This window comes from Sparassis crispa (assembly GCF_003851025.1).
Source record: "Sparassis crispa DNA, contig_000016F, whole genome shotgun sequence".
Taxonomy (NCBI): domain Eukaryota; kingdom Fungi; phylum Basidiomycota; class Agaricomycetes; order Polyporales; family Sparassidaceae; genus Sparassis; species Sparassis crispa.
In genome coordinates, this window is record NW_020939763.1 from 34,620 (window position 1) to 58,281 (window position 23,662).

Consider the following 23,662-nt stretch of genomic DNA (forward strand, 5'->3'; position numbering starts at 1 on the left):
ACGCGCATCCTGCTGGTTTTGCCAGGCCACGAATTCAGAGACCGAACGAACGACCGGCGCGAGCGAGCGAAGGATATCCAGGCCAGGGTCATCCAGATGATGCGGGCAGAGGCGATCGATAGGGTATGGAGGAGCACAGGACCTCGGAATATTGGCTGAGAACCCTTAGGTAAATTCGGACAAAGTTGGGGCTCAAAATTGGCTCCAACCCTTGATCCAGTCCGGACACATGGGAGAAACTTTTTTTTGGAAGCCTTATTTTTTTTCCAGACAGACAGAGGGTGTTCAGCCCTGACCCTTATGGATAAGGGTTGCTGGCCTATTTTTCGAGGTCCTAGGAGCACCAGTTTAGATGTGTTGACTGTGATGGAACAGGCTTCTTCCTCACACATGGCCGCGTCCGAAGCGACTACGCGGACGAGAACGAAGGCGAGGGGGGGGCGGGTCGGCGAATGGGGAGCTGGACGCCTTCGACGCTCTCTATCTGACCAGCATCGCGGGGCGGGGGAATATTTAGTTGTTCCGCGAGGGCGCATAGCGCATAAACATACGGCGAGTCCGTCGGCCGGCCCCGCGCTCACCGATATTGCCCATGGCTCTTCAAATTCGTGCTCGGAGAGCAAGCTCTAGTCCTGACTCAAAAGCACTAATCTTTTACACAGTTGCTGTGCGCTATTTGTTTTGTGGCAATTCTGTCCGCTCTCATCGATCATCCTCGGCAAGAGTCGGCATCCATCCGGGTCCTTCCTGTAGCCTATAGAGCTGCTCGCGCTAACCTCCTCGCACAGTCCCCTCGCCCGCTCCCACCTCAGAGACACGGTTACCGCACCGATGACCATGCCATCCTCTACCCGGCGCAAACAAGACATATCCTAACCAGCGATAGCTCATCATGCATCAACACCCATCTATCCTCTTCGCCACTCGGACATCTCCCCCATCCGCATCACGCACTAGGACGGGCGACCGCGATACCGTTACTTCGCAGATGTCCCCATCTGCGGTATAACCGTATCGCCGCCGCCAGCCGTCCCCGCGTTTCGCTCACTCGTTCCTCGACGTCGTCTTCATCTTTTCCGATGGTGGCGGCATTTCGTGCGTGCGCTTCCGGCGGCGCGACGACGGTGGACATTCTCCGCTCCCAGGCGATCAAGCTCTCAAGTGACCTCGCGCGCGTTCTGCGATGGCGTCCTCAAGCTGTAACGCTCGTTACGAGCTCGTTCCTCACCAAGATCGTCCAGACGCGCCTCGCTGATCCTTCCCAGACGCGTGCGCGCCGAGCGCTCGAATCTCGAAACGCGGCATAAAGGCAGCGCGGGTGGGACTCGTCCAGAAATTGGGAAACAGAGGTGCGTCAGCGCACACGATCCCGCGGATCTCTGCGCGAACGATCCTCAGATGGTGCAGAGCGCCTAATTAGGCCTTGACTGGGCACGATCTCGTCAAAATCGGTTCAGCTTTACGCCCCAACCCCTTGCCCCAACCGCTTCGGCGCACCCCACATGATCATCGTCTCCGCCATATATATACGTCCCCATCGCTTAATTGGCCCTCGGATCCCCGCCGCAAGTCACACTCTACTCATTTACCGCCGACCGCATCCACGTCCCCCCACCCCATCCTCCCTGGCTTCCTTCCTTCCATCCACCATCCTCCATCCCGCCGCGGTCACGACTCCAAACTTCTCGTCCGCGGTGCTGGAGCCGACCAGCGTTCGTTTTCGCCACCCGCCCGGCGGGGATCGCGATTTTGTCGCTCGCACAGGGGGGATGGGGCGCGTTCTCCGCCGGGAGAGAGATGTCGTGCCGCACACCGACCGCCGGGCGACCGCGTGAGCCCCAGCCCCAGGTTGGCGCGTGGTCCAAATCAGGAACGAGCTATCAGCGGTCGTCCCCGGGCCAGTGCTGCACGCATATGGACGGGGCGCACCCCGTTATTTTGTGCGCGCGTTCCGCGGTTTTTGCGTGTTCTCCCAAGCGCAGATGTTGAGTCACTCGGGCTGACTGGATAGTCGAGGTCGTCCAGACGGGGCCTCTCGCACTCGAAGCGTGCGTAAAGGCCCAGCGAGCTCGTGCGTCGGGGTCATCGGAAGAGCGGGCCCTGCTACAGAAGGGCGGGGGAGGGGGGGGTTGGTTTGGAGGGGTTTTGGACCCCGCAGAGGACCTTGTTGCAGACTGCGAGACAATCTCCTCGGTGTGCTTTTCATGTGCCCTCCCCCCCCCCCCCCCCACCGCGCGCCCAAATATCGCTCCTCCGACCCCCGGGTTTCCTTCCCGGAATATGCGCCGCTCGTCGTTCACTGCTGTCCGCGTCCACGTCCTCGGACTCACGTGGTCGTCCCGGCTTGCACCACCCTCCCACCTTCTCTCATCCGCCTTGTCGAAACTTGTCGACGCGCTTTTTATGCTTTATATGCTTTACTGGGCCTTATGCGCGCAGCGAAGGCCTGTGATGGTCCTTGGACCAGGTTGCCGCGACGGGTTCTCTTTCTCTCCATGCTGGAGGCCCGGGAGGTCGTCGGGAAGCGCGTTGCGCGCCCTGTCGAGGCAGTAGCAGCAGCAGGCCTCTTCAGCTAACACGACATGACAAATACAGGTGTTGTATAAGGTCTTGACTTACATGACACCCGTATTTGTTATGTCATGTTAGCCCAAGAGGCTCTGATGTCACACACTTCCGCCTTTGCCTGCGATCGCATCCACATGGGCACGTTCTCCGCTTACCATGACTTCCGTGCCCAGTATGGGTCTTCCAACGCCAAACCTTACGGTTGCTGGTCTTGCGGAAGCCCTTACTGGGATGGCTTCGACGATAGGTATAAGATCTCTGGAACGAGGCGAGTTTGCGATGACGACAGGCTCCAGGAGTGCTTCCTGGGGTTGGCATGGATCGTCATCGATGATGTCCCGCACTTCAACAACGTGCATGACTCATGCACGTTGTTGAAGTGCGGGACATCATCGACATCTTGCGCGGGTTTTGGGATGTATGTCGGCGGAGCTGGGAGGGGAGGTGCGCGTCTCCGCTGGATCGCTCCGGCGCACGTCCTTGGCAGATGGTGAGCTGCGCGAGCGATGTTTGGACCAACACGAGTTAAGAAGGGCACCGACGGGAAGAAGTAGCCAGCATCAGCGAAGGAGCAGCGGCCAGCGTCATCGGCAACGAGGTGTCAGAGCGGATTGTATCGCCGCACGGTCATCCCTGCATCATCCTCCTCGAGAACGGCCGGACGGACACGGCGCACTGTCGATTGTGGTCCAACGCATGCAGCCACTAGATACTATTCATTTCATGGGCTTCGATACTGCGACAGACAGGTGAGAGGGAAGGGGAGTCGAGGGCGCATGCAATATACTAACACAAACCCTCTGCAGGGCATAGATTACACGGCGGACACACAAGTTCGTACCGCCCATCTGCACGAAGATCGGGTGGTCGTAATGGTGTCGGATGGAGTCGTCATCGACTGCCATTAGGCGATGCGCGCAGCCCAAGTGACTGGAGAGGGTGCGGAGGCCCGGAGCTAGAGCGAGGTGTTCTGAGTCGACATCGCAAGAACACGAGCACTTGACCGCCGCACTTCGAGTCGCGACCCTGGCGACGTGCTCAGCGGCCTTTTACTAAGCCATGCAATGCGCCTGTATGACCCAGTCTGGTGTGAATGATCTTTGGATGCTGCAAACTCCCCTTAGCAGTCGAGCGACTGGCAAAGCCGATATTCTCGACGTCCTCGATCGCGGCTCGATTGCTTGGCTTTACTCCCGTCGGTCCTTCCTAAATGCCTATGCCCCTCCTGCGCGCAATATTGTCTTTTGCTTATACTTTTCTGTTGCATATCCCTTGACTCTCTCTCTGAGTATATCCGCTACAAGTTGAAGTTTAGTCATTTACTGCCGTCCGCGTCGACCCTCCGCGCCCCATCTCTATTCCAGCTGCCTCCATCCTTCCTCCAGTTGCCACCACTTCACCCGACGCACGCATGCTCGATGCGGGTCACGCGTCTACCACACATGCCCGGTCGTCCTCGCCCTCACCCCGCGGTGTCTACGGCATTCTCCCCTTCCGACGGATGCACGTACGAGGAACGGAGATTTGCTCTGGCGCATCTCTGTGCTCAGTATCTACTGCGCCGCCGACTGCACCTCCTTTCGTGCAAGCGCATATGCAGGATGTTTGGGTTTGCGCGACTGGTGAATGTGCCAGCGCACCTCTCCTACTCGCTCGCTTGCTCGTTCCTGGTGGCTGACTGCCTCGTTTGTGGAGATTGGAGCGCGGCGGGGCTCCAACGTACGATCTCTCGGTGTGTCAGTTTCACCGACACATTCCTGTGTCCAAAACTCGCGGTACTGCGGGTTTCTTATTCTTTATACCAGATCGCCACGAAGTTTCTTTCCAGGCCGGAGACCATGCCAGCGCCAGCACCCGAACGTCCCGCAGACTGAGAACGATCTCCTCATTGTCCTCTATTGCTTAGCTTTACTCCCGTCGTTCCTTCCTACGTTCCAGTGCCCCTCGCGCGCGCCCAAGATAATTATCGTCTCGCCCTTGCGTCTCCTATTCCCAGTCCCCGTTTCCCCTGTGTGTGCGCTCCAAGTGGAATTTCTAGTCATTTACTGTCATCCCCGCCTGCATCCACGATCCCCACCCCACCCCATCTCTATCCCAACTCGACCCATCCTTCGTCCAGTTGCTAGTACGAACTTCTCATCCGCAGTGCGCGTTCTACGCTCAGAGCCAATTAGCGCTGGCGTTTGGTCTTCCGGCCTGTTTGGACGGGGGGATCACAATCAGTCTGCATTGTCGCGCCTGTGATCAGCCACGAGGCGGTTTCCCCACCGAGACCCGACCGTCGTCGTCCTCGATAACCTCCGCCCCGGCGCGCCGCCTTGGCAAACTGGCGGCCTGCGCGGCGAGCGATGTTGGGACCGACACCGGTCGAGACGCGCACTGACAGGAAGGAGTGCGCTGCCGGCCGAAGGCGCAGGTGTGGTCCAAGCCAGCCTATCATCAGGAACGAGGTGTCCGAGCGGACTGAGTATCATCGCAGGGGCCATCCTCGCAGCGTCCGCGTTGCGCATGGCCAGACGGACACGGCGCGCGGGCTTATCGTGCATGAAGCTTTGAAGCTGGCGCGCGTTCTGCGGCCTCCTAAGCCCGGTCTTCGAGTTCACTCTCTGGTTGATAGTCCGCTGCATGCCGAGGCCATCCAGACACCCCTCGTCTCTAGGAGACTGCATTGGCATGGGTTGAACCACTATCAGACTCCATGTGCCCATATAAGGTTTTTGCGACCTGTGGTTGGCTATATGATCGCCAGAAATGCACTGAACCGCGTGTATTCCGTAGGCAAGCTAAGTTACAGCGAGAAAATACAATTTCAAAGACGAAGAACACTGCACGGTCTGAGCGCCCGTCACCAACTCTCGGCAACCTCCGGGCGTCTCACATATCGTGTAAGACTCAGTCAACTTGCAAGGCCTGTCCGTACGGCCGTTCTCAACGAGGACGCTGCGAAGATGACCCCTGAGACATCGTTGCTGATTCTGCTGGCTTGGACCACAGCTGCGCCTTCGCTAGCGCTGGCGGTGTTTACTTATTCGGAAGAGCAGGAAACAGCAATATTGCCACCAGCTGACAGCACGGCTTCCACGCCGCAGGGATTGTCTACTGACATTGCTACTTCTATGGATTGTTTTATTTCTCGTCGAGCCGTCGATCTTGCCATTTGGCAGTTCGCTCAGCTCAAGTGACTGGAGAGGGTTCGATGGTCCGGAGCTAGAGCGCGGTGGTGTTCTGAGTCGACGTCGCAAGAACACGAGCGCCTGACTACCATGCTTCGATATCGGCCTTCTGCTAGGCCATGCGTTGCGTCCGTACGCTTATGCCTTATCCATGCCATGGCTTACATTTCCAATAGCGAGGCGCGTTGACATTCTCTTCATACTGCGTTTTGAACGAATACGCTGATGCTTCCACTTACCTTACTCCGGACGTGCTCACTTCAAAATACTTGCACCAACCTTTTATTGTCTGTTTGATCTAAAATTAGCGCGGTACGTCCTGCCTGTTATCCATTTCGTTCTAACGGCGCACTTATGTCTGCTTTCGTTGTTCTTTGCCAGGCCTTCGCGACATGCTCCGGTGGCCATATACATGAGCACAACACTATGCAGTGTCGGGCGATCATACACTCTGTTGTGGTCTCTCTTCGCACTGTGATATGATCTTTGAGTTTGCGCAGCGGAATGCGCATTTGTCATCTCTCAGCGAGTAGGGCTTACAGATGTGGCAGAGACGCCGCTACCACTTTCTGCAGCAGACCTCTCTCCATCCTTGCTCCTGCTTCGCCTCATTCACGACAGTGCGACCCGCTTCATTAAGACGCTATGCTATGCTATGGTCAAATTGAAGCCAGCTGCGCACGCAAGCACATCCGATGGAGGTCGGTAATGAAGCCTATCCCTCAGTGCGCTTCGTTCTGGTTCTATATAATCAGAACATTGAAATAAGGCCAACCTGTTCTCGTCTCCACCTCCCACTTATTCCAAGTTATCTCTTGTAGTGCGCGAATTCACAATGCCTGTTAGGATCGGGAAAGTGACACATAGTAGGGTACGTACAATGCCTAACCGTTGCCCCCATACAAGACTTTAGTACTGATCATGTTCCAGCGATTGACCTATAAAGCTCTGGATGGAGAGGAGGAAGAGAAGACACCGTTGTCGACGCCCAGTCCCCGTGTTGGTAGCATCCCGTCGCGTATCCGAAGGCCTGGCAGCGCTGCTCGTCCGAATCGCCGCACCAGTGGGGTAAGCTTGGCCGGTGGAAGCAAAGTGTGTACCTTCTTTTTCGACTGTTAGCATATCTGAATCTGTTCCGATATAGCCTGAAGACAAGGCAGGGTCCAGTACAGTCGCCTACACGGCATGGTCAGAGTGTGCACGTATCCTAGAAAATCACGCGAATGAAGCGAGGAACCGCTGGGTTGAACACATCGACAGTCTGCTCACTTTCGTTCGTCGACTTCACGTTTGTAAAAAACTGGATGCGACTCTGATCATGCCCTGCAGGCCGGTCTGTTTTCAGGCGTTCTGACTGCATTCATCATCGCAACATATCAAGATGTACAGGGTACAAGCAAGAATATTGCTTTCACCACTGTATTCTACAACACCATGTGGTTTGCAAGTCTCGGTTGCAGTCTTCTTTCTGCGTCAATTGGGATCCTTGTCAAAGAATGGCTGCGCGAATACTTGATCGAGCTACCCGAGCAACCCAGAGATATCGTTCGCGTCCGCCGATTTCGACACTATGGCGTTCACCGCTGGGGTGTCCAGATGGTCGTGAGCGCCATCTCCCTGCTCCTGCAAATATCCGTCGCTTTCTTTCTTGCAGCGTTTCTCTGCTTCGCGTGGAAGCTCAATAAAGCGGTGGCAATCATGCTCACCGTCATCGTCACCTTCTGGATTTCATTCTGGATGCTGACGGCTACCGCCCCGGTGTTTTCTGCATCATGCCCGTACAAGTCTCCGCTCTCATGGCTCCTGTTCACCATAGCCAGCTTTGGCGAGAAAGACGATGTTGTGCGTGAGCGGCGTGTGGTCACACACGACGGACAGCGGTGGGATCGTGATGCATTAGTGCATATCAACAACTCCCTCGTAGATCGTAAATCCCTGCAAGAAATCAATGACTCTTGCCTTAACGACCTCACTCCTGCCGATGCCATGAGCTGTGTTGTGGAGATCCTCGAGGAGCGCGTCCTTCGCTCGAGCGTACGGAAGTCAGGCGCTGAGCATGGTCTGCCACACAGCGGGCAAGACAAATATGACGATGGCACCGCCGACCTGACTGCCATTCTCGTGGACAGGCTGTTAGCGGAGGACGCTCGCAGTGAACCCGTTCAGCTTTCACCAAAATTTCTTTCTATCCTGACTGCGGTTTCTGGCCGCTCCGATGGCTCTGCCTCGTTCGAAGGGCCCGGCGGGCATGTATGCGGCTCGATATGCGAAGTCGTCGTGCGCTATGGGCGAGCTACGGGATCTCCGTCGGAGGTTTGCAACATTTTGTGGGATAACTGGAAGAGTTGCCTTCAAAGATGCGAGATCCCTGCGGACGGTTCGTTCTCATACTTTGCTTTTTCGCCAATACCAAGGCTGATTATATGACGACAGCTGTTTCTATTCTCATCGAATGGGCCAGAGGGCTCAACTCACGTACAGACGTGATGACGTTCGTGAAGACGTGCATCCTCAGCGTGCACTTCGCGACGTACGTTTCCTCCGTGCACGAACAGCTGACCGAGGAGATGGAAGAAAAGATTCCCGAGGAGATAGAAGAGAAAATTTGCCAGGAGACAGAAGAGAAGACTCGCCTATTCGACGACTTGCGTGTCTTGCTCTCACAGGCCCCACAATCCATAAGGCAAATAGCGGTGGAGAACGGACGACCTCGTCATCCGACGCACTGGAACCCATGCCTCCCGTCGGTGCTTGACGAGCTGTGCATCGCTCTCGAGAGCCTCGCGGGTGCTCATACTGAATGCATCCCTCCCGGTCTCGTCGACGAGCTACGCAGGTTGTACCGTGCTGGGCTGCACAGTCCCCTCAGCAATTATGCTCCGGGGATGTTAGATAAGTTACGGCAGGAGACGCTGGAACGGTCTGGTGCGGGTGTCTTGGCGGAGTCGGACGTCGACACTTTGTCGTAAACCCGTTGGGAGCGTCACCACCATATACGCTTCGTCCACTTCGCCATTCGTCGGCGTCTCGATGCCCTAATGTATGCACCAAATACTCCTCTCCTCTGTCGCTTATGTCTTTTCTGTGACTTGGGTATAATCTATTGTTCCGTCTGACGTTCACGCATATCCTCGTATTTGGACCTTCACCACGATCTATATATTACTGCGCTCCATTACGTCCAGTCATCTTGTCATCGTATGTACTTTGTGCCAGAATGAGACCGGTCTAAACGTGGCTCTCGGATCGAATATAGAGGCCCCACGCGACCCAAGGTGAACGGGATATAGAGTCCTGATCGTGTCCACGGACGACGTGGCTGTACTTTTCGGGCTGATATGCTTCCGGGCACCGTCGCCCGCTCCGGACGCGACTTCAGTAACGAAGCAAATCAGCACGTCTCACCCTGAGATTGTAAGGTTCTGCTCATGCCGCCCTGGCAGCCGGCCTAAGTGGTGTCGGTGATACACAGGACGCTCGTCGTGATCACAGACTGCGGTATGTGCCGCTGGTAAAACACGCACGATCCCAACGCCATTCACTGCTGGTCTGAGCGTGACTTGCACCAAGGCCCGGGTTCCTGGCGGGCTGGGGAACACGCGGAAGCAGACTGGCTGCTCAGCGTCGATGTTAGTGTTATCTAGATGAGATGGTGAGATAGGGCTCACTGACGTGGTCCAGGTCCAGGCATACCTAACGATTCCAGTTCTTATAGTCATTTTCGTATTGATACGGAATGGCAAAAAAGGCCCGACGGATCTCCAACCAGCCGCTGGGTGATCTTGTGTCCTTCTGGCCTTCTCTGCTGTCCACCCCTTCCACTCTCCTATATGATATCATCAGTGCAGGCATCGTTAGGAGCAGGTCAATTCGTCAGCCACAAACAGGATGTGGCCGTACACCGGGGACAGTCTCACTCGCGAACGAAGCCAAAACAGTGTGAGGACCACCGCGAAGACGGGGACAAAAACACACATCACAAGTTCGTACACACCGCGCGCCACTGCACGCTAGGCGCGCCGTGTAGTGGTTGGGCGGCCTCAGAAGCAAGGTCAGAACTTCACCCGACGCACCCTCCGCTGTGTTCCGTGCCTACATCCACCTGGCGTACGGAAGCGGCGGAACACCGGGCGCGCTCTCTATCCGCCCATACCAACTGCTCAGCCATCCGACGAACGCAGACGAGACGTCCGCGCGCGTCCCCCCAGTAGCGATGGACGTCCAAACAGGGTTGTCTCGGCACCCACGAATTCGGCATGAAGTCCAACGCACTTTGGGTGTCCCACTCCGGCCAGAGCTGGCGAAGCTCTGCTGGGAGACGTTCGAATAGCCGGAGGTATATGGCTTCAACTTCGTCTGCTTCGATTCGGGCAGTGTCGCTCGAAGGGGGTCCGCCGGTCTGCCGGTGCGCTAGGATGGCGATGGCGATAGCGATGAGCATACAGACTGTGCACGCCTCCACGAATGCCATGTCCAGCTCGGCCGTGCCCACTCAAGGGATATCTGCCGGTCCACTCTACGAGCTTGGTTGACAGGGTTTTGAAGGAAGGGAGAGTTTCGGGGAATGCCTCCGAGTCCGCGATCCGCAGCGAAGTCGGCTTGACGTCATCGCCAACATCCTTGTATGTCGACGCTTGACGCGCTCGCCGCACCGTCATTGGCAGCTGATACTTGCCTCCTCACCATCCCCGCCCGCGCCCCTTCCCGCAGTCGCGCATCGATTCCAGTCTCCTCATAAAATATTACGCCATCCCCCCACTGGACGCTGCCAGACCGTGCGCGATCGAATAGACGCACATCCCCTTCTCAAGGCGTGCGCCATCAAGGTGCCGTCGTCGACCCCTTTCTTCGCTAGCCCTACCACCCGCGGCCATGTCTCTGCTCTCTCGACTGTACTTGACTCGTTCTGTCGGGGTCGAGCGTGCACTACGCCCCCCTGTCATATGCACATCTCGTCGGTATTCTCAAAACGGCGAGGGGAATCACCTCACCCGGGATCGGCACAGGGATGGGCATCACGGTAACACCCCTACGTCCGATGGACAAGGTGAACACGACGAGGGACACCTGTCAAGCGGGGACGAGAGCATAAGCTTGCAGAAGTCCTCATCCTCTACGCGAGCACGGGCACCTGAGACGGAAAGACAAACGGAGAACGCGGTACGCACATGGCCCCTTTTCCAGACCGGCATGTAGTTTTGATTCGGTATCGCGGCGGCAGGACGAGGCACTTTCTCCCCATGAATGCCTCAAACGGCTGTGGTACACGCGCGATCGCATAGCGTTCGCTCTCGGGTTCGAGGGCTCGAACTGGTCGGAGATGAAGCACGAGATGGAAAAGCAACCCGACTTCGACTGGCCAAGATATGCGCACAAGTCGCTGGCCCGGTGGCAAGTCCCGCTCGAGGAGTTCCGCCACATCTTGAGCATGCCGGACGACTTTGACGATCCTGCCGACATCGATAGGCTACCTGCACTTGTAAAGTTCAGTTGTCGCCGGGAAAAATAGCGTGCAGGTACACATTCGGGGATTTGCGACCTTTGCTCGTGTATTTTAGCCTCGACGGAATGGAACTGGATCTCGAGCTTGCTATTAGACAGTGCTATAAATCTGAGGACAAGGAAGACGTTTTCGACTGTGTCGCTCGGGTGTCTCCTGCCGCGCTTTCCAACGACGTTGGCGCACCCGCTGCACTCTCAGGCCCTGGGTACAGGCAGCGCAGAGCGTGAAGAGGAGCGAGGGCGAAATGAGATGGATGTGTTATAATGATCGTCTGGAACCCAGTCAAGAAACTCGCTGAGACCGAGGATGTGTACGTGTCTTACTTGGTCAGTGCGAAGGTGGGCCTTTCGCTCACCTCTTGACTCCATGCATCATTTTAATGTCCCGACGTCGCGCAGGATTTGGTTTACCCTATATTCACAGTGACTACCCCCGTCCGTTTCTGCATTTCTGTTGTAGCCCACCGTCGCATTTGCCGCCGACGACGCTCACGATGGCCAGCCTCCTTTCGCTAGCCTACCCTCAACGATCGCGGCCTGACCGTCCGCATGTACCACCGCGGGTTCTCCCCGTCTTTTTCCTGAGGGCGTTCTGGTCATCACGGCCATGCAGTCAGCCGACGAGCGAGGTGAGCTATCGTATATCACCCATCGCGTGCTGCCCTCACGAGCGCGCGCGAAACGTTTTTCGTCCGCGCAGCGCCTCCCGGGCCCGCGCCAAACCTCTCCCGTGTCGCCGTCGAATTTGGATGGGGACGACGCGTAAGGACCGATACGGCTCCGACCCCCCCGTATGCGCGGAGGACGTCCCTCCATCCTCGTCATGACCCTCCCTCCTCTCACGCACAACCTTGCACGACGCACTCGACCGGCCGATACTCTGCTCTCCACCTCCACCTCCACCTCCGTCCCACCTCCCCTCGACCATCCACCCGCCCGACGACCCCACCCCATCCCACACGTACAAGCACGAAGCGAGAACGAGCGGACGACCCAGCCGGGTCGCTCACTCGTCCGCGTCCGCTACGGGCAAGGCCCCGGCCAGCTCACCACAGCAACAGCGTTTCCCGGCCGTCGTGATCAGGCTGGCTGGCGACAGCGGCGGGGGCTGCTCGTCGTCTCGGGCCGTCCGGGGATAGCACTGCAGGGCGGGACGTTGGACGTGATGTGTCGCTGTCGCAGTCAGCGAGTCGTCCCCACCCCCCCCAGGGTGTGCCGCAATCTGACGCGGTGCGCCGTCGGCAGGAAGCTAACCCAACGACGCTCGACTAGGTAGGACACTCCATCCGGGTGGGGGGGGGGGGGGGGGGGGGCTAACGACTACACGGACGCCCTGCACCGCGTACCAGGGACGAGACAGAGGCCAGTGAAGCTCCGAGAAAATACCGTGATTCTCCTCTCGTTCGCTTGCGCTCGCCCGTGGGCGTTGGGCTGGCGGACCAGCATCGGGTCGGCGCCGCTGAACGAGAGATTCCCCGAGCCGAGGCTGAGTGGGGCCTGCTTCGTCAGCTGGACGACGCACGCTATCCCTCGCCTCCGTTACCCGCCTTCGGCGACGGACCGACCCCCTCGTCTCGGCACAGCGCTCTGGATCGACTTGTCGACGATCGGATACCGCACGTAGACCGCACACTGACGCTCTCTCCGCGCCCGGTCGACGTCCTCCTGGCCTTCCGCCTTGTACGTTGCTTGCAACAGGCCAGCGAACGGGCACCCAACGTCACCATAACAAAGCGCAGCGTCCGCGCTTGGCTGTGGTGGCGTTGTTCCAAGGGTCGGTCAGTCCCTCCGCCGCGTCGTGCGAGTTTGCGACGCGCGAGACGTCGCGATGGATGCGGTTATTCCGCGGACGACGCTTTTTGCAGTCCATCCGCGCTGCGGCCGTCGTACAGCGGCCGCGCGTGGGAAATGCGAATAGGCCCTCACAGTCCCCGGGCTGTCGACTAACTCTGCGGGACTCCCCGGGCTGTCGACCAAATCTGCGGGACCTTGCGATCTCGGAACGCCTGCGTATGGTCAGACCTGGGGTGCTCGTCGTCCCTCTGTGGAGAAGACCTCGGCTCGCTCGTTGGACGGCCTGTCATGTTCGTAATGCGCCGATCCTGCGCTGTCGGCCAGGGGACGGGAAATACATTTTGTCGGTGGCCGATCTTCTACACTTCCAAGAGTGTACTACAGATAATGCACTCAGCATCCTTCGGTGCACAGCCCGCGCGGGACATCACTACGCACCAGCACTCGCTGAAGTAAACCGGACGTGAAGTAGCGACGAGCAGTGTTCCTCGTTTCCCAGCTAATGCTGCCGGGGAACGAGACCCGTAGACGACTGCTCCCGCCGTTCGATCTATGTCTATTAACCGATATCGATTCCTCCACCATATGGTCGCTTACAGGAATCCCAACCGCGTTCGCCGAGCGGGGAGACAGCTGCGGCGTCATATAGCTGCCGAGGCTCCCGCGGCCGTCTCGTACCCATAACGACTCGTGGTCCGCTCCCCAGCCCATTTGCACCACCCCTCTGTGTGGTACGGCCTTGCAATGATGTTACGATGATGATGCTCATGTTGTCGTTCCCGAAGTCGGCCGTCCGATTGTGGAGCTGTGCGGTAGTCGCGGATTTCCTCGCAGACCTTCGGGAGCGTCATGCCTCGCGAAAGAAAAATCCGGACCATGCTGACGACATCTTGCGATGACAGGCAATCGCAGATACCTACGACCGACCGACAGAGTTGGCGGATAACAGAATGCAGTGTGGTACGGACCATCAAGCGAGAACGAGAAATTCGTCTTCCTCGGTAAGCTGGTACTGCATGACATCTGGGTCGCAGGTAAGGATCCGCTGTTCAGGTGGAAGTTCCGAATACTGCTGCTTCAACTCAAAGTCGCCCATAGCTCGTGACATAGCCTAATCGCCCACGTTCAGAACCGTGAATCAATACGCCGGCATTGCAGACGAGAAACTGACTATTAACACGGTTATTCTCAATATATCCTCCCGTCGCAGAGATGGGAGCCTCTTCGGCTGATAGGGCAGAGGAATGAGCAGCGTGAAAAGTCAGTACTTACCCAGACATACCATCGATACTTGGCCTGTGGCTAGCAGACAGCGGTTTTATCTCAACTTTGATCCCGAGTACCGTTCGTGGATCTACGGCGTAAGCCTGCAACACGGTCAGGGGTGGAGAGGACTGGCTGAAGCAAAAGGTAAGATGTACGACGTAATTTGTGCGCCCTCGCGAGTGATCAAACTGGCGATAGCAGTGCAATCCCCTTCATCGCCCGGGGCTGTAAGCCATCGAGGTGCAGAAAAAAATAAGAATACATGCGAAATGTACCTTTGCTCAGTTGTGCATCGGTTTTAAGGAATACCTTCTTGAGGGCTTTTGGATAGGGTTTTTTAAGCATAATTCTGTTTATCTGGGTTCTTGTTAATGAGAGACGGAGAGACGGAGAGGAACGGTTACCGTAGGGAGAACATTAATGAACTTCTTCATATGACAATCGAGATCAAGCAAGAACCGAAAGCAAAGTCGGATTTCACCAACTGGGGCGGTCATTAATAGCCACCTTCAACTTATCGCTCATACCTTCCGGTTATGACTGAGGGAGGGCGACATATCAGCAGGTATTGCATGGGACCATCGGTGAATCTTTACGCCCACAACCAAACATCGCACCAGTATCAGACGTAGGTGGGTACCAGAAACGTGTCCACATGCATAAAGATGAGTGAAAGTATGGTGAGGGAGGCCTGTTATTTGGAAAGAGAAGTTGATAGGCCTGAGTATCTGAGCGAGTTCGGCGGGGATGTGCGGTGAGCGATACACAAAGTCGGAGAAGAACACAAGAACCTACCAACTAGCCTCTCGGCCGGGCGCAGCTCTCAACGTGGAACCGTTCCAGAATGGTCCTGGTCTGACTTAAATAACGCCTTGTGAGGGTACTCACAGGAGGGGCAAAGGCGGAAAAGAGGGAAAGTACTTCTATGGCGACGCGTAAGATAGACCCAGTTCAAACCCGACCACTATCACGTGACCCATTTTGTCACGCTTACATTCTTTTGGCGGACGAGAAGGAAAGAATTTCTTATTTCTCAAGCATCATCACCTTCAAGGTAAAAGTAGGACCACAATCTTATTAAGAATATTTTGCTTCAAATAATTGTGGTCTCCGACTTTTGAGAAATCTCACACACTGAGAGAAATAAGATAAAATTTTACAATATGGACATGTTAAGTAATTACCACATTTCTTGCCTGTGGCGACACGATCCTTCTCCACTTTCATGGCGAAACGAAAGCTCGCGCACCGGCGCTCTATTGCAAACCTCGGGAACCATGCAAAAAAAAGAGTGTGCCAAAGACAGGATAGTGAAAAGGAAAACAAAGAAAATGTGAGTAAGTTAGTGCAATCTAGGCTTACAATACTCACCATTACTACAGGAACCACCTTCCGAACTTCTCGCCCAGACCGCAGATAGTTGCGGGGATACATCACCTGCAGATAAGCAGTGCACGACATCACACAGTGCCAGCGCCAGGGCAATACCACTGAGCGCCGGCACTGGCATGCATGGGCCACTTGCATTGGAACTCTCTGGCCACGAAGGTGTTGTGGAACAATATCAGATTCAAAATGCAGAGGACACTATGACTGTACCTGATAATGCCAGTGCATTCCCTACATCCAAATCACATCCCTACATACCTCCACCCACCATTGAAGATGCAAATTCTGCTTTAAGCGACATACTGGCATTGCTCCGGCCACGGCGGAAAAATGGAAAGGGAACAAAGCCATTTGATGGTGATGATTTCCTTCATCGGCGCATGGAGCAGATGAGAATGTTGCTGTGGTTCTATGTCAGTGGAGAGCCACCAGCCTGGATTGATGCATCATTCAAAGTTGCATATGCATACCAGAAAGGTGACTTCATTGCAAAGGCTTTGCGCACGTGGACACGATCATTCTTGGCTGACCGGCATAACCTTCCAACCAATCCATATGGGAAATGGAACAACTCAATGCTACAGAAGGGGGACCTAGCATCAGCAATCGGAAGACACCTGCAAAGTATTGGCAAATATGTTCGTGCTATGGATGTTATGGAGTTTGTTAACAGTGCGGAGACACAGAGTGAATTTGGACTCACAAAAGGTATTTGTCTCTCAACAGCCCAAATGTGGATGCATGCAATGGATTACCGCTGGCGCAAGACCCCACATGGACAATTTGTTGATGGACACGAGCATGCAGACGTTGTCAATTACCGGCAGGAAATATTTCTGCCATTAATAGCCGAGCTGGAATATAACGCACGTTGTTGGAGCCGAGATGGTCTTGAGGACATTGATCAGAACGAACCTCGACCTCGTAATTGCCGTATGGTGTTTTGGTGGCATGATGAGTCAGTCTTCTATGCAAATGATCGTCGCTCAGTGCGTTGGGTGCACGAAACTGAAACCGCAGTGCCGCAGGCAAAGGGAGAAGGCGCATCAATCATGGCGGCAGACTTTGTCTCGGCAGACTATGGCTGGGGGCGCTCTAAAGATGGGACCAGATCAACCCGAATACTTTTCAAACCGGGAAAGAATAGAGAAGGCTACTTCACCAATGAACGTATCCTCGAGCACTGTACAATGTTGATGGACATAGCATCAAGAGACTATCCAGATGATGACCATGGTATAATACTCGACAATGCACCAACTCACCTGAAACGCGCTGACGATGCACTTTCCGCTCGCAAAATGCCCAAATTCCCACCAAAACCTGGCGCTCCAAACTTTGGTGTTATGACAAATGTTATTGGCGAGAATGGCAAACCTGTATATGGCACTGATGGGAAGATCCTCAAACGATGGATGCGAATGACAGAAGGAAAGTTTGCAGATGGCAGACCACAATCCTTGTACTTCCCACCTGGTCATGAGCGCGAGGGACTCTTCAAGGGTATGGCAAATATCTTGGAAGAACGTGGCTACAAGGGTGTTCAAAATTTGAGATATGAATGCCCCAGTTTCAAATGCCCCCCTGGACAGGAAAGATGCTGCTGTAGAAGAATGCTGTACAACGAACAAGACTTTCGAGATGTCGAGACATTAGTGGAGACTCACTGCAAAGCTCGTGGTTTCCATGTGATCTTTCTCCCGAAATTTCACTGTGAGCTCAATCCTATCGAACCTTGCTGGGGATTTGCAAAACGTGTATACCGCCAGTTCCCGCCTTCAAAGTTGGAGGCCGATCTTGAGCGCAATGTGGTCAAGGCATTGGATGCAGTCCCACTCGAAAGCATGCGACGGTGCGTTCATCAATTCTGATGTGATGTGATGTGACTCAGATCACACACAGCTTCTACACTCGCGCACAACACTTCATGGATGCTTATCGCAAAGGTTTGAATGGTAAGCAAGCTGCATGGGCGAGCAAGAAATATCGCGGCCATCGCATCCTCCCAGAGAGCATCCTCGAGGAACTTGAAGCTGCAAAGATATAACTTATATTCATAGTTCAACTATCTTGTATACTTTCATTCTTGTGTATATTCACTATGTTTCTACCTCATACACTGAGAACGCTGACTCATTTTATGTCGACGCTCCTGCCGCTGTCGTGCGTTCAGTGCCTTTTCGGGACTTATCCAGGCGCTAAGTGGGTTGCACGTGAGGTGTCACAGTGTGACGATAGTGGTCGGGTTTGAACTGGGTCTATCTTAAGTGGGGCGCTTGGCTCATCACGTGGGCGCGTCAACTGGAATCTGAGATTCGGCCGCGTCGACTCTCTATCGTCCATCTCATACCTGCCCTGCTTGTCAATATGTTTCTAGTCATTCAAATACACCTCGACGTCCGTGAGGTGAAGAAGGAAGGCTGACCAGAGTTCTGTGATGGCACCAATTTCTTGTCGGCGCCGGATTCTTTCGGCCCATCCCGTTATAACTTATGCTCGCACCTTGTTGCCGATGGACACGCGAGGATCAGGTTCTCCCTTGTACCGAGGAGTCAGGATAGAAGAAGCGATAGGGTCGGAAAATCTAACAACAGATGAAGGAGCAGACCAGTAGACGATGAAAGGGAAGTCCTGTTATCCCTCTCAATAGTACATTCCCTTTGGTGTGTATCGTCGTGCGTGTTTTTCTGATGTCTCGTTTGCACTTCTCGATGACCTGCCTTTTATTTTCATGTTATCTGGTCCAGAAAGCGAAGAGAAAGAGATCGAGCGCATGCACAGATACGTTGCGGAAAGCGAAATCTAACATGTAACGGGAAAGCCTCAGCGTGTCTTCTGCGGTTGTATTGCATGTCTCTAAACAAGTGCCATCCATCTTTCATGCCTTCCCGTGGTCGTTTAGGGTCTTGTGATGGCTGGCTTGTATCTCATGTTATAACAAGGCGTAGCCGTCGACACTGGTCCACGCAGCACTGTTTCATTCAAGAAGTTATGAGCTTCGGTTCCGATGGAGAGATCGCTGTTTGGCCCAGTTCACCTGGAACTATTAGTATTGTGTGATCTGATTCCCCGCAAGTTCAGAATGGAAGCGCGCTTGGAGAAGAGCTGTTGTCTCTTGGACCAGAGATACTTCAGGCTTGAGTATCGCCTGCTTGACTGCGCTGTGCGAGCGGGACATTGATCCTGATATATTGTTTGCGCATCCTGACAGGGTCTCAACGTCTTCGACATTTCAAAAGGATCTCTCCTTTCTCAGACGTTCGATATGAACATGATCCATGATGGAAGAAGGCTTGCATCGGGTACGTGACATTCACATCGCAAAGATATTTCCTCTGGTCGCATCACCTTGCGACGCTCCATTTTGCGCACATCGTTCTTGTCGTCCGATGCAGAATTGGGGACATCTGGTATCCGAGGGATGGACGCTCAAGCGTCGTTCTGTTTCTTCTGTCTGAGACCTCTATGCCACCTTACTCTCACGGTTCCTCGTGAGGGAGCGATCTAATTGTCCCCCAACTCCATGGTTCTATCACATCTCGGGTGAGATCTATACATTGGGATCACAAACTCTGAGATGCTAATATACTCCCTCATCGGGCCAGCGATCCTCCCTGCATAAGGTATTGGAACGCTTGCGCGCAAGCCTTTGAGCAGCCACTTTGGACGTTCGAATTTCGATATCTAGCGTTGAAACGTGGAAGAGGGTGTGTGCAATAGTGGCACCGCACTAAGCAAATTATGTTGGAAAGAACGCGAGTTCAGTCTCTGCAAACTTTTCTTTTCATCTCGAGTGAGATCTCAAGTTGTTGCCTGACCGTGCTTTGATGCTGACTATCGTGAATTACGCCATTCAGCAACATACGTAGTCAAGCCGAGCCATCCGGTTCCATTCAAAGAAACAGCTTTATATTCTACTTACGGAACTTAGCTACGCACGGCCCACGCGTCATTCTATTGTTCAATGAGGTTTTGGTCCGGTGGCGATTCGGGTTGCTGATCGGAAGTCAAGGGTGTTGCTTATCCGTGTGGCGCCAGCCAGGTATATAAGGCCCTGCTTTCTGTTCCCTATTTCCTCAGACCACCCACTCCTCCTACACGCTCAATCGCATGTATTCTTCAGTCACAACTCGACACAGGGCTGTACACCCTCCATTCCGTCATAGAATGCATCCTCCAACTCGCTTTGCGCCCCGCGAACCGCACACGTTAGTCCTATGCACAGCGTAGGTGAGACTTTGTGTTCATTGAAAGTATGGCTCCACTGACAACGAAGCTGCAGTGCTGTCTGTCGACACTTCTGGGGAGACTCTCCTGGTTCGATTCTTCACGGGCATTCCTACAGAGATGGATATTCACTAAATCTCCATTACTGTAGATGGCGGCGACCGGCTGAGATACGCACCTCCCGCGTCAGCGACTCAAGTCATTGCGAGTTAGCCACACCGTTTGGACTAGGTACGTGAGCGTTCTTAGAATGCTTTGCACTTTGTGCTGAAGATGCATCTTTCTCTCATATGGCCACGCGTACCCATTTGACCAGTTTGTGCGCCAGTCGCTCTTTCATGGCTATGCCCACACTGGTGTCATCTGGGCATGACCATGCGCCTCTCTCCGAGGTCGTCCTGGTCAACGATGGCTCGTCAAATCGTGACAGAGGCCCGTCAAATCGTGACAGTGGCTCGGCAACAGTCGCTCACCAGATCGTCACGGCACACAAAACCAACACATCTACCTCAAGGCCTCACCGCGGGTGCGACACTTCCCAATAAACATGTTCTCTAACATGCGCACAATGGCCCAACTCACTCTGCTTGCGTTGTTCTTCTGTTATTGCCGTTCTTCGGAAGCTTCGACCTCGTCTACACCAATCAGCAAGAGTACTTCGTCGCCATCCACCATCCAATGCTCTCTATAGCTCTGCAAAACTGTCAGTTTCAATTTCGCTCTTTCGGCCTATTAAGGGTACCTCTAGTGTCGTCGCCGTTGAATATCTCAACCTTCCGATCATGTAACGTACATCAGATTTTAGTGTATGTGCTACGTAGCCTATATTGGCATCTGGTACATAAAAACAAAGTCATGTCTCAAGCGGCCCATGCCATGCGGTAGACACAGAGTGCAGTCATCCCGTGATTGAGTACACAGTGGAGTTGTTGTTTAACATCATGTGGGTGCGCCTCAGGCACCCCTGCAGTGAAAAGGACACAGCTACTTGGTCTTTGCAAACGACAGACCTGAGTCTGACCTACAGTTACACCCATCGTGTAATGCGAAGAACGAGCTCGTTTCCTCTCGCGCGTCCAGATTACTTTGGCAGTATGTGTATCTTCCATGTCTGTAGTAGGGTAAGATTCTTATACTCGTCGAGCGACGGAAAGCAGCTTGCCAATCTCCGCCCCCGCATTGAGTAGCCAAATGGACATCCCTTCTATCCAGTCGAATTCTCAGTCTCTGCAATACAGCTCGTCAATGTCACGTTAAACGATAACCAAGCAGACCGCGGGGCCACTTAAGTCTGAAACTTGCGGCGGACAGTTAGCATTTATTCTGATTTTGAACCTGTGAGCGACATTCACCATGACATTGCGCAGAGAGGAAACGATGTCTTCCACTAGCACACGAGGCCCAAGAAGGATAAATAAACAAAAACGTACGCGGCGAGCTGCATATATGTTATGGTTCGCGAGAGTCAAAGGCATCACGCCTCCATAATGAATCAGTTGAATGGCGGCTTCCCGCCCTGGGATCGGATAACTCGACAAGGCATGCTTATGCTCTTGAGTTTGCGAATCGAAGGGTTATGTATATCCAAAAGAAGCCCACATTACGCTTCCCTATCGCCCTCGTTGAACGTCATGGTGAAGAATCAGCGAAGGTCAGTATAACGCGTTTATTCATATCCATGGGTGAGAACACGGCAACCAGCATCTAGACGAGCGCGTACATACATGATCTCGACACAAACGCCATCCTGCAGTATGCAGCAACGTCAGTGACAATGCCACAACCTGCACTTCGGCGTGTCGCCACCTCAGAGCTGTTAATAACACCACTCGTCACGGTCAATGATCGTCCACGTTACGATGAACTATTGGTACACCGCTTGACTGGACTCGCTCATATATATGCACCTCCTCTTGGTCTCCAAAGTTCACATTCAGGAACGAACTCACCGCCTCGAGCTCGAGCCAGCAAGGCCAGCTGCATCGATCGCAGCGACATCTTCCTTCGTCAGCTCTGTATGACCAAAGACGCGTGATAACAGGTGATAACGTTCAAGCATAGACGGACCGGTTAGGAAAAGAGGAAGTCGAATCAAAGAACGGCAGATCGAACAAAATCAGCCAATCAGGAACAGGAGAATAGAAAAACTAACGCACCGAGGTCACCAGCGGCGATATACCCCTCCAGGCGCTCCTTCTTCGTGCTCGACCTAGGGGACATGGCGTCAGAGATTAAGCTGAGCGAAATGCCAGGAGAGAAGGAAATACATACGTCACTACAAGCGTACCCTTTGCGCGCGCCCACGCAAGGAGGATCCGCTCAGGCGCGGTATTGAGACGCTCCGCGATGGCCGCGACCGGAGCATCGACGGGGCCGCCAGTCTTATGCGTCAGTGGACTATTGTGCGGTTGCCCTCGTCAGCGGTGGGCTCGGACAGGAAGTAGAGGAAGAAGCAGAGAGCGACAGGACGGAAGGGATACTCTGGACACGGATGTAAAGGTGACGACAGAAGAGGGACACACATGAGTGGGCTGTATGCCTCGCTGACGATCCCGTGCTGATTTCCGAACTCGACCAGTGGGCCCTGGCGGTCGAAAATGTAGGGGTGGAAGAGGATCTGCGGATTGGATCAGCTGGGTGCACGGATATCCCATTGAACTTGATAGAAGAATGGCTGAATGGTCTGGACGCCCATATATCGCCCTCTGCGGTCCCAGCGTACTACCCAGCAAGACGCCCGAGAAGATGCAAACGAGTCAAAACATACCTGGTTCGCTACAGGCTTGATCTTGGCTGAGGCAAGCAGGATCTTGAGCTCGCTGATGTTGAAGTTGCTAACACCGATACTCCTGAACGACGTGACCACTGTGAGGACTTTCATCTCAACAAGGTAACTCGTACGCACTTGGCAAATCCCTGTTCATGAATGTCTTCCATCTTCTTCCAAATAGTAGGAATATCGGGTACGGCGAGATCAGGCCCATGAATCAGATACAGATCGACATAATCGACACCTAACTGTACGCAAAGGTTAGCCCACCCTGTCCCAATATACCACAGAGAAGCGGAACGACGCACGAATCTGAGGCTGTTCCGGATAGCAGTGTCGATGTCGGTCTTGCCAGAGTATTTCGTGGTGATGTACAAGTCGGAGCGTGCGAGACCGCTAGCGCGGATCGCCACACCTGCCTCCTCTTCGTTGCGGTACACCTGCGCGGTATCTAGCGATAGGTCAACCGCCAGAACACTCAGCTGAAGAATAAGGGACGCGCCAATGTGAGTAAACCCGGTGGCGATGGCGAGCTGAACAAGGTCGATGGTCTGCGGCCCGTTGCCTCGCCTCCATGTACCGAATGCGACGCTCGGCGCAGTCGTTCCTACCGTTAGAACGGCTGTCAGCGGGAACGTAGAAGGATGAGTGGAGGGAGGAGACTGACCGTCGTTGAGGGTGATGCTTCCCCAGGGCATCTCAGCGCGCAATGGATGCGAAGGTAGAAAGGTGGGAATTCACATCGGAGGACAGCCGGGTTTATCTGGTGAGAGAGATGGCTGAAAATATACGGGGCCGTGTGCCGCTAGTAGATAGACTATGACGGTGGACTGATCATGAAGGATTGCGCTATCTTACGGCGAATCTTGTCAGAGCTTGTGGGAACGCCTCGAGATGCAGGTCACGCGTCACTGGCAACGCGACTGTGGCTGAAACTTGCGACCGCGTTACACGTATTAAGAGAGTGAGTCAA

At 54.4% G+C, this 23,662-nt stretch overlaps 9 protein-coding genes across 9 annotated transcripts; 5 read left to right on the top strand and 4 right to left on the bottom strand.

Annotated features, from left to right (window-relative positions):
- Positions 1-1,079: 1,079 nt before the first annotated feature.
- On the top strand, positions 1,080-1,307 carry SCP_1700140 (hypothetical protein; the record flags this gene model as incomplete). The annotated part of the gene is made up of 1 exon (XM_027764802.1): positions 1,080-1,307. One exon carries the CDS (start codon positions 1,080-1,082, stop codon positions 1,305-1,307), a length of 228 nt encoding a protein of 75 aa, XP_027620603.1.
- A 3,505-nt stretch (positions 1,308-4,812) lies between these two features.
- Positions 4,813-5,243, bottom strand: SCP_1700150 (hypothetical protein; the record flags this gene model as incomplete). Its single annotated transcript, XM_027764803.1, has 2 exons — positions 4,813-4,902; positions 4,953-5,243. 2 exons carry the CDS (start codon positions 5,241-5,243, stop codon positions 4,813-4,815), a joined length of 381 nt encoding a protein of 126 aa, XP_027620604.1.
- Positions 5,244-6,576: 1,333 nt separating this feature from the next.
- On the top strand, positions 6,577-8,710 carry SCP_1700160 (hypothetical protein; the record flags this gene model as incomplete). The annotated part of the gene is made up of 5 exons (XM_027764804.1): positions 6,577-6,612; positions 6,672-6,833; positions 6,886-7,014; positions 7,071-8,118; positions 8,175-8,710. The coding sequence occupies 5 exons, from the start codon at positions 6,577-6,579 to the stop codon at positions 8,708-8,710; spliced, it is 1,911 nt and encodes a 636-aa protein (XP_027620605.1).
- A 1,091-nt stretch (positions 8,711-9,801) lies between these two features.
- SCP_1700170 (hypothetical protein) lies at positions 9,802-10,212 on the bottom strand (the record flags this gene model as incomplete). The annotated part of the gene is made up of 1 exon (XM_027764805.1): positions 9,802-10,212. One exon carries the CDS (start codon positions 10,210-10,212, stop codon positions 9,802-9,804), a length of 411 nt encoding a protein of 136 aa, XP_027620606.1.
- Positions 10,213-10,613: 401 nt separating this feature from the next.
- Positions 10,614-11,250, top strand: SCP_1700180 (hypothetical protein; the record flags this gene model as incomplete). Its single annotated transcript, XM_027764806.1, has 2 exons — positions 10,614-10,901; positions 10,963-11,250. 2 exons carry the CDS (start codon positions 10,614-10,616, stop codon positions 11,248-11,250), a joined length of 576 nt encoding a protein of 191 aa, XP_027620607.1.
- Positions 11,251-11,309: 59 nt separating this feature from the next.
- On the top strand, positions 11,310-11,471 carry SCP_1700190 (hypothetical protein; the record flags this gene model as incomplete). The annotated part of the gene is made up of 1 exon (XM_027764807.1): positions 11,310-11,471. One exon carries the CDS (start codon positions 11,310-11,312, stop codon positions 11,469-11,471), a length of 162 nt encoding a protein of 53 aa, XP_027620608.1.
- A 595-nt stretch (positions 11,472-12,066) lies between these two features.
- Positions 12,067-12,519, top strand: SCP_1700200 (hypothetical protein; the record flags this gene model as incomplete). The annotated part of the gene is made up of 1 exon (XM_027764808.1): positions 12,067-12,519. One exon carries the CDS (start codon positions 12,067-12,069, stop codon positions 12,517-12,519), a length of 453 nt encoding a protein of 150 aa, XP_027620609.1.
- A 1,600-nt stretch (positions 12,520-14,119) lies between these two features.
- Positions 14,120-14,737, bottom strand: SCP_1700210 (hypothetical protein; the record flags this gene model as incomplete). Its single annotated transcript, XM_027764809.1, has 7 exons — positions 14,120-14,148; positions 14,209-14,265; positions 14,320-14,333; positions 14,396-14,404; positions 14,459-14,513; positions 14,579-14,660; positions 14,708-14,737. The coding sequence occupies 7 exons, from the start codon at positions 14,735-14,737 to the stop codon at positions 14,120-14,122; spliced, it is 276 nt and encodes a 91-aa protein (XP_027620610.1).
- A 7,127-nt stretch (positions 14,738-21,864) lies between these two features.
- SCP_1700220 (NADPH-dependent conjugated polyketone reductase C1) lies at positions 21,865-23,387 on the bottom strand (the record flags this gene model as incomplete). The annotated part of the gene is made up of 9 exons (XM_027764810.1): positions 21,865-21,932; positions 22,076-22,128; positions 22,191-22,316; positions 22,442-22,536; positions 22,687-22,768; positions 22,825-22,937; positions 22,998-23,140; positions 23,192-23,296; positions 23,357-23,387. 9 exons carry the CDS (start codon positions 23,385-23,387, stop codon positions 21,865-21,867), a joined length of 816 nt encoding a protein of 271 aa, XP_027620611.1.
- Positions 23,388-23,662: the final 275 nt, after the last annotated feature.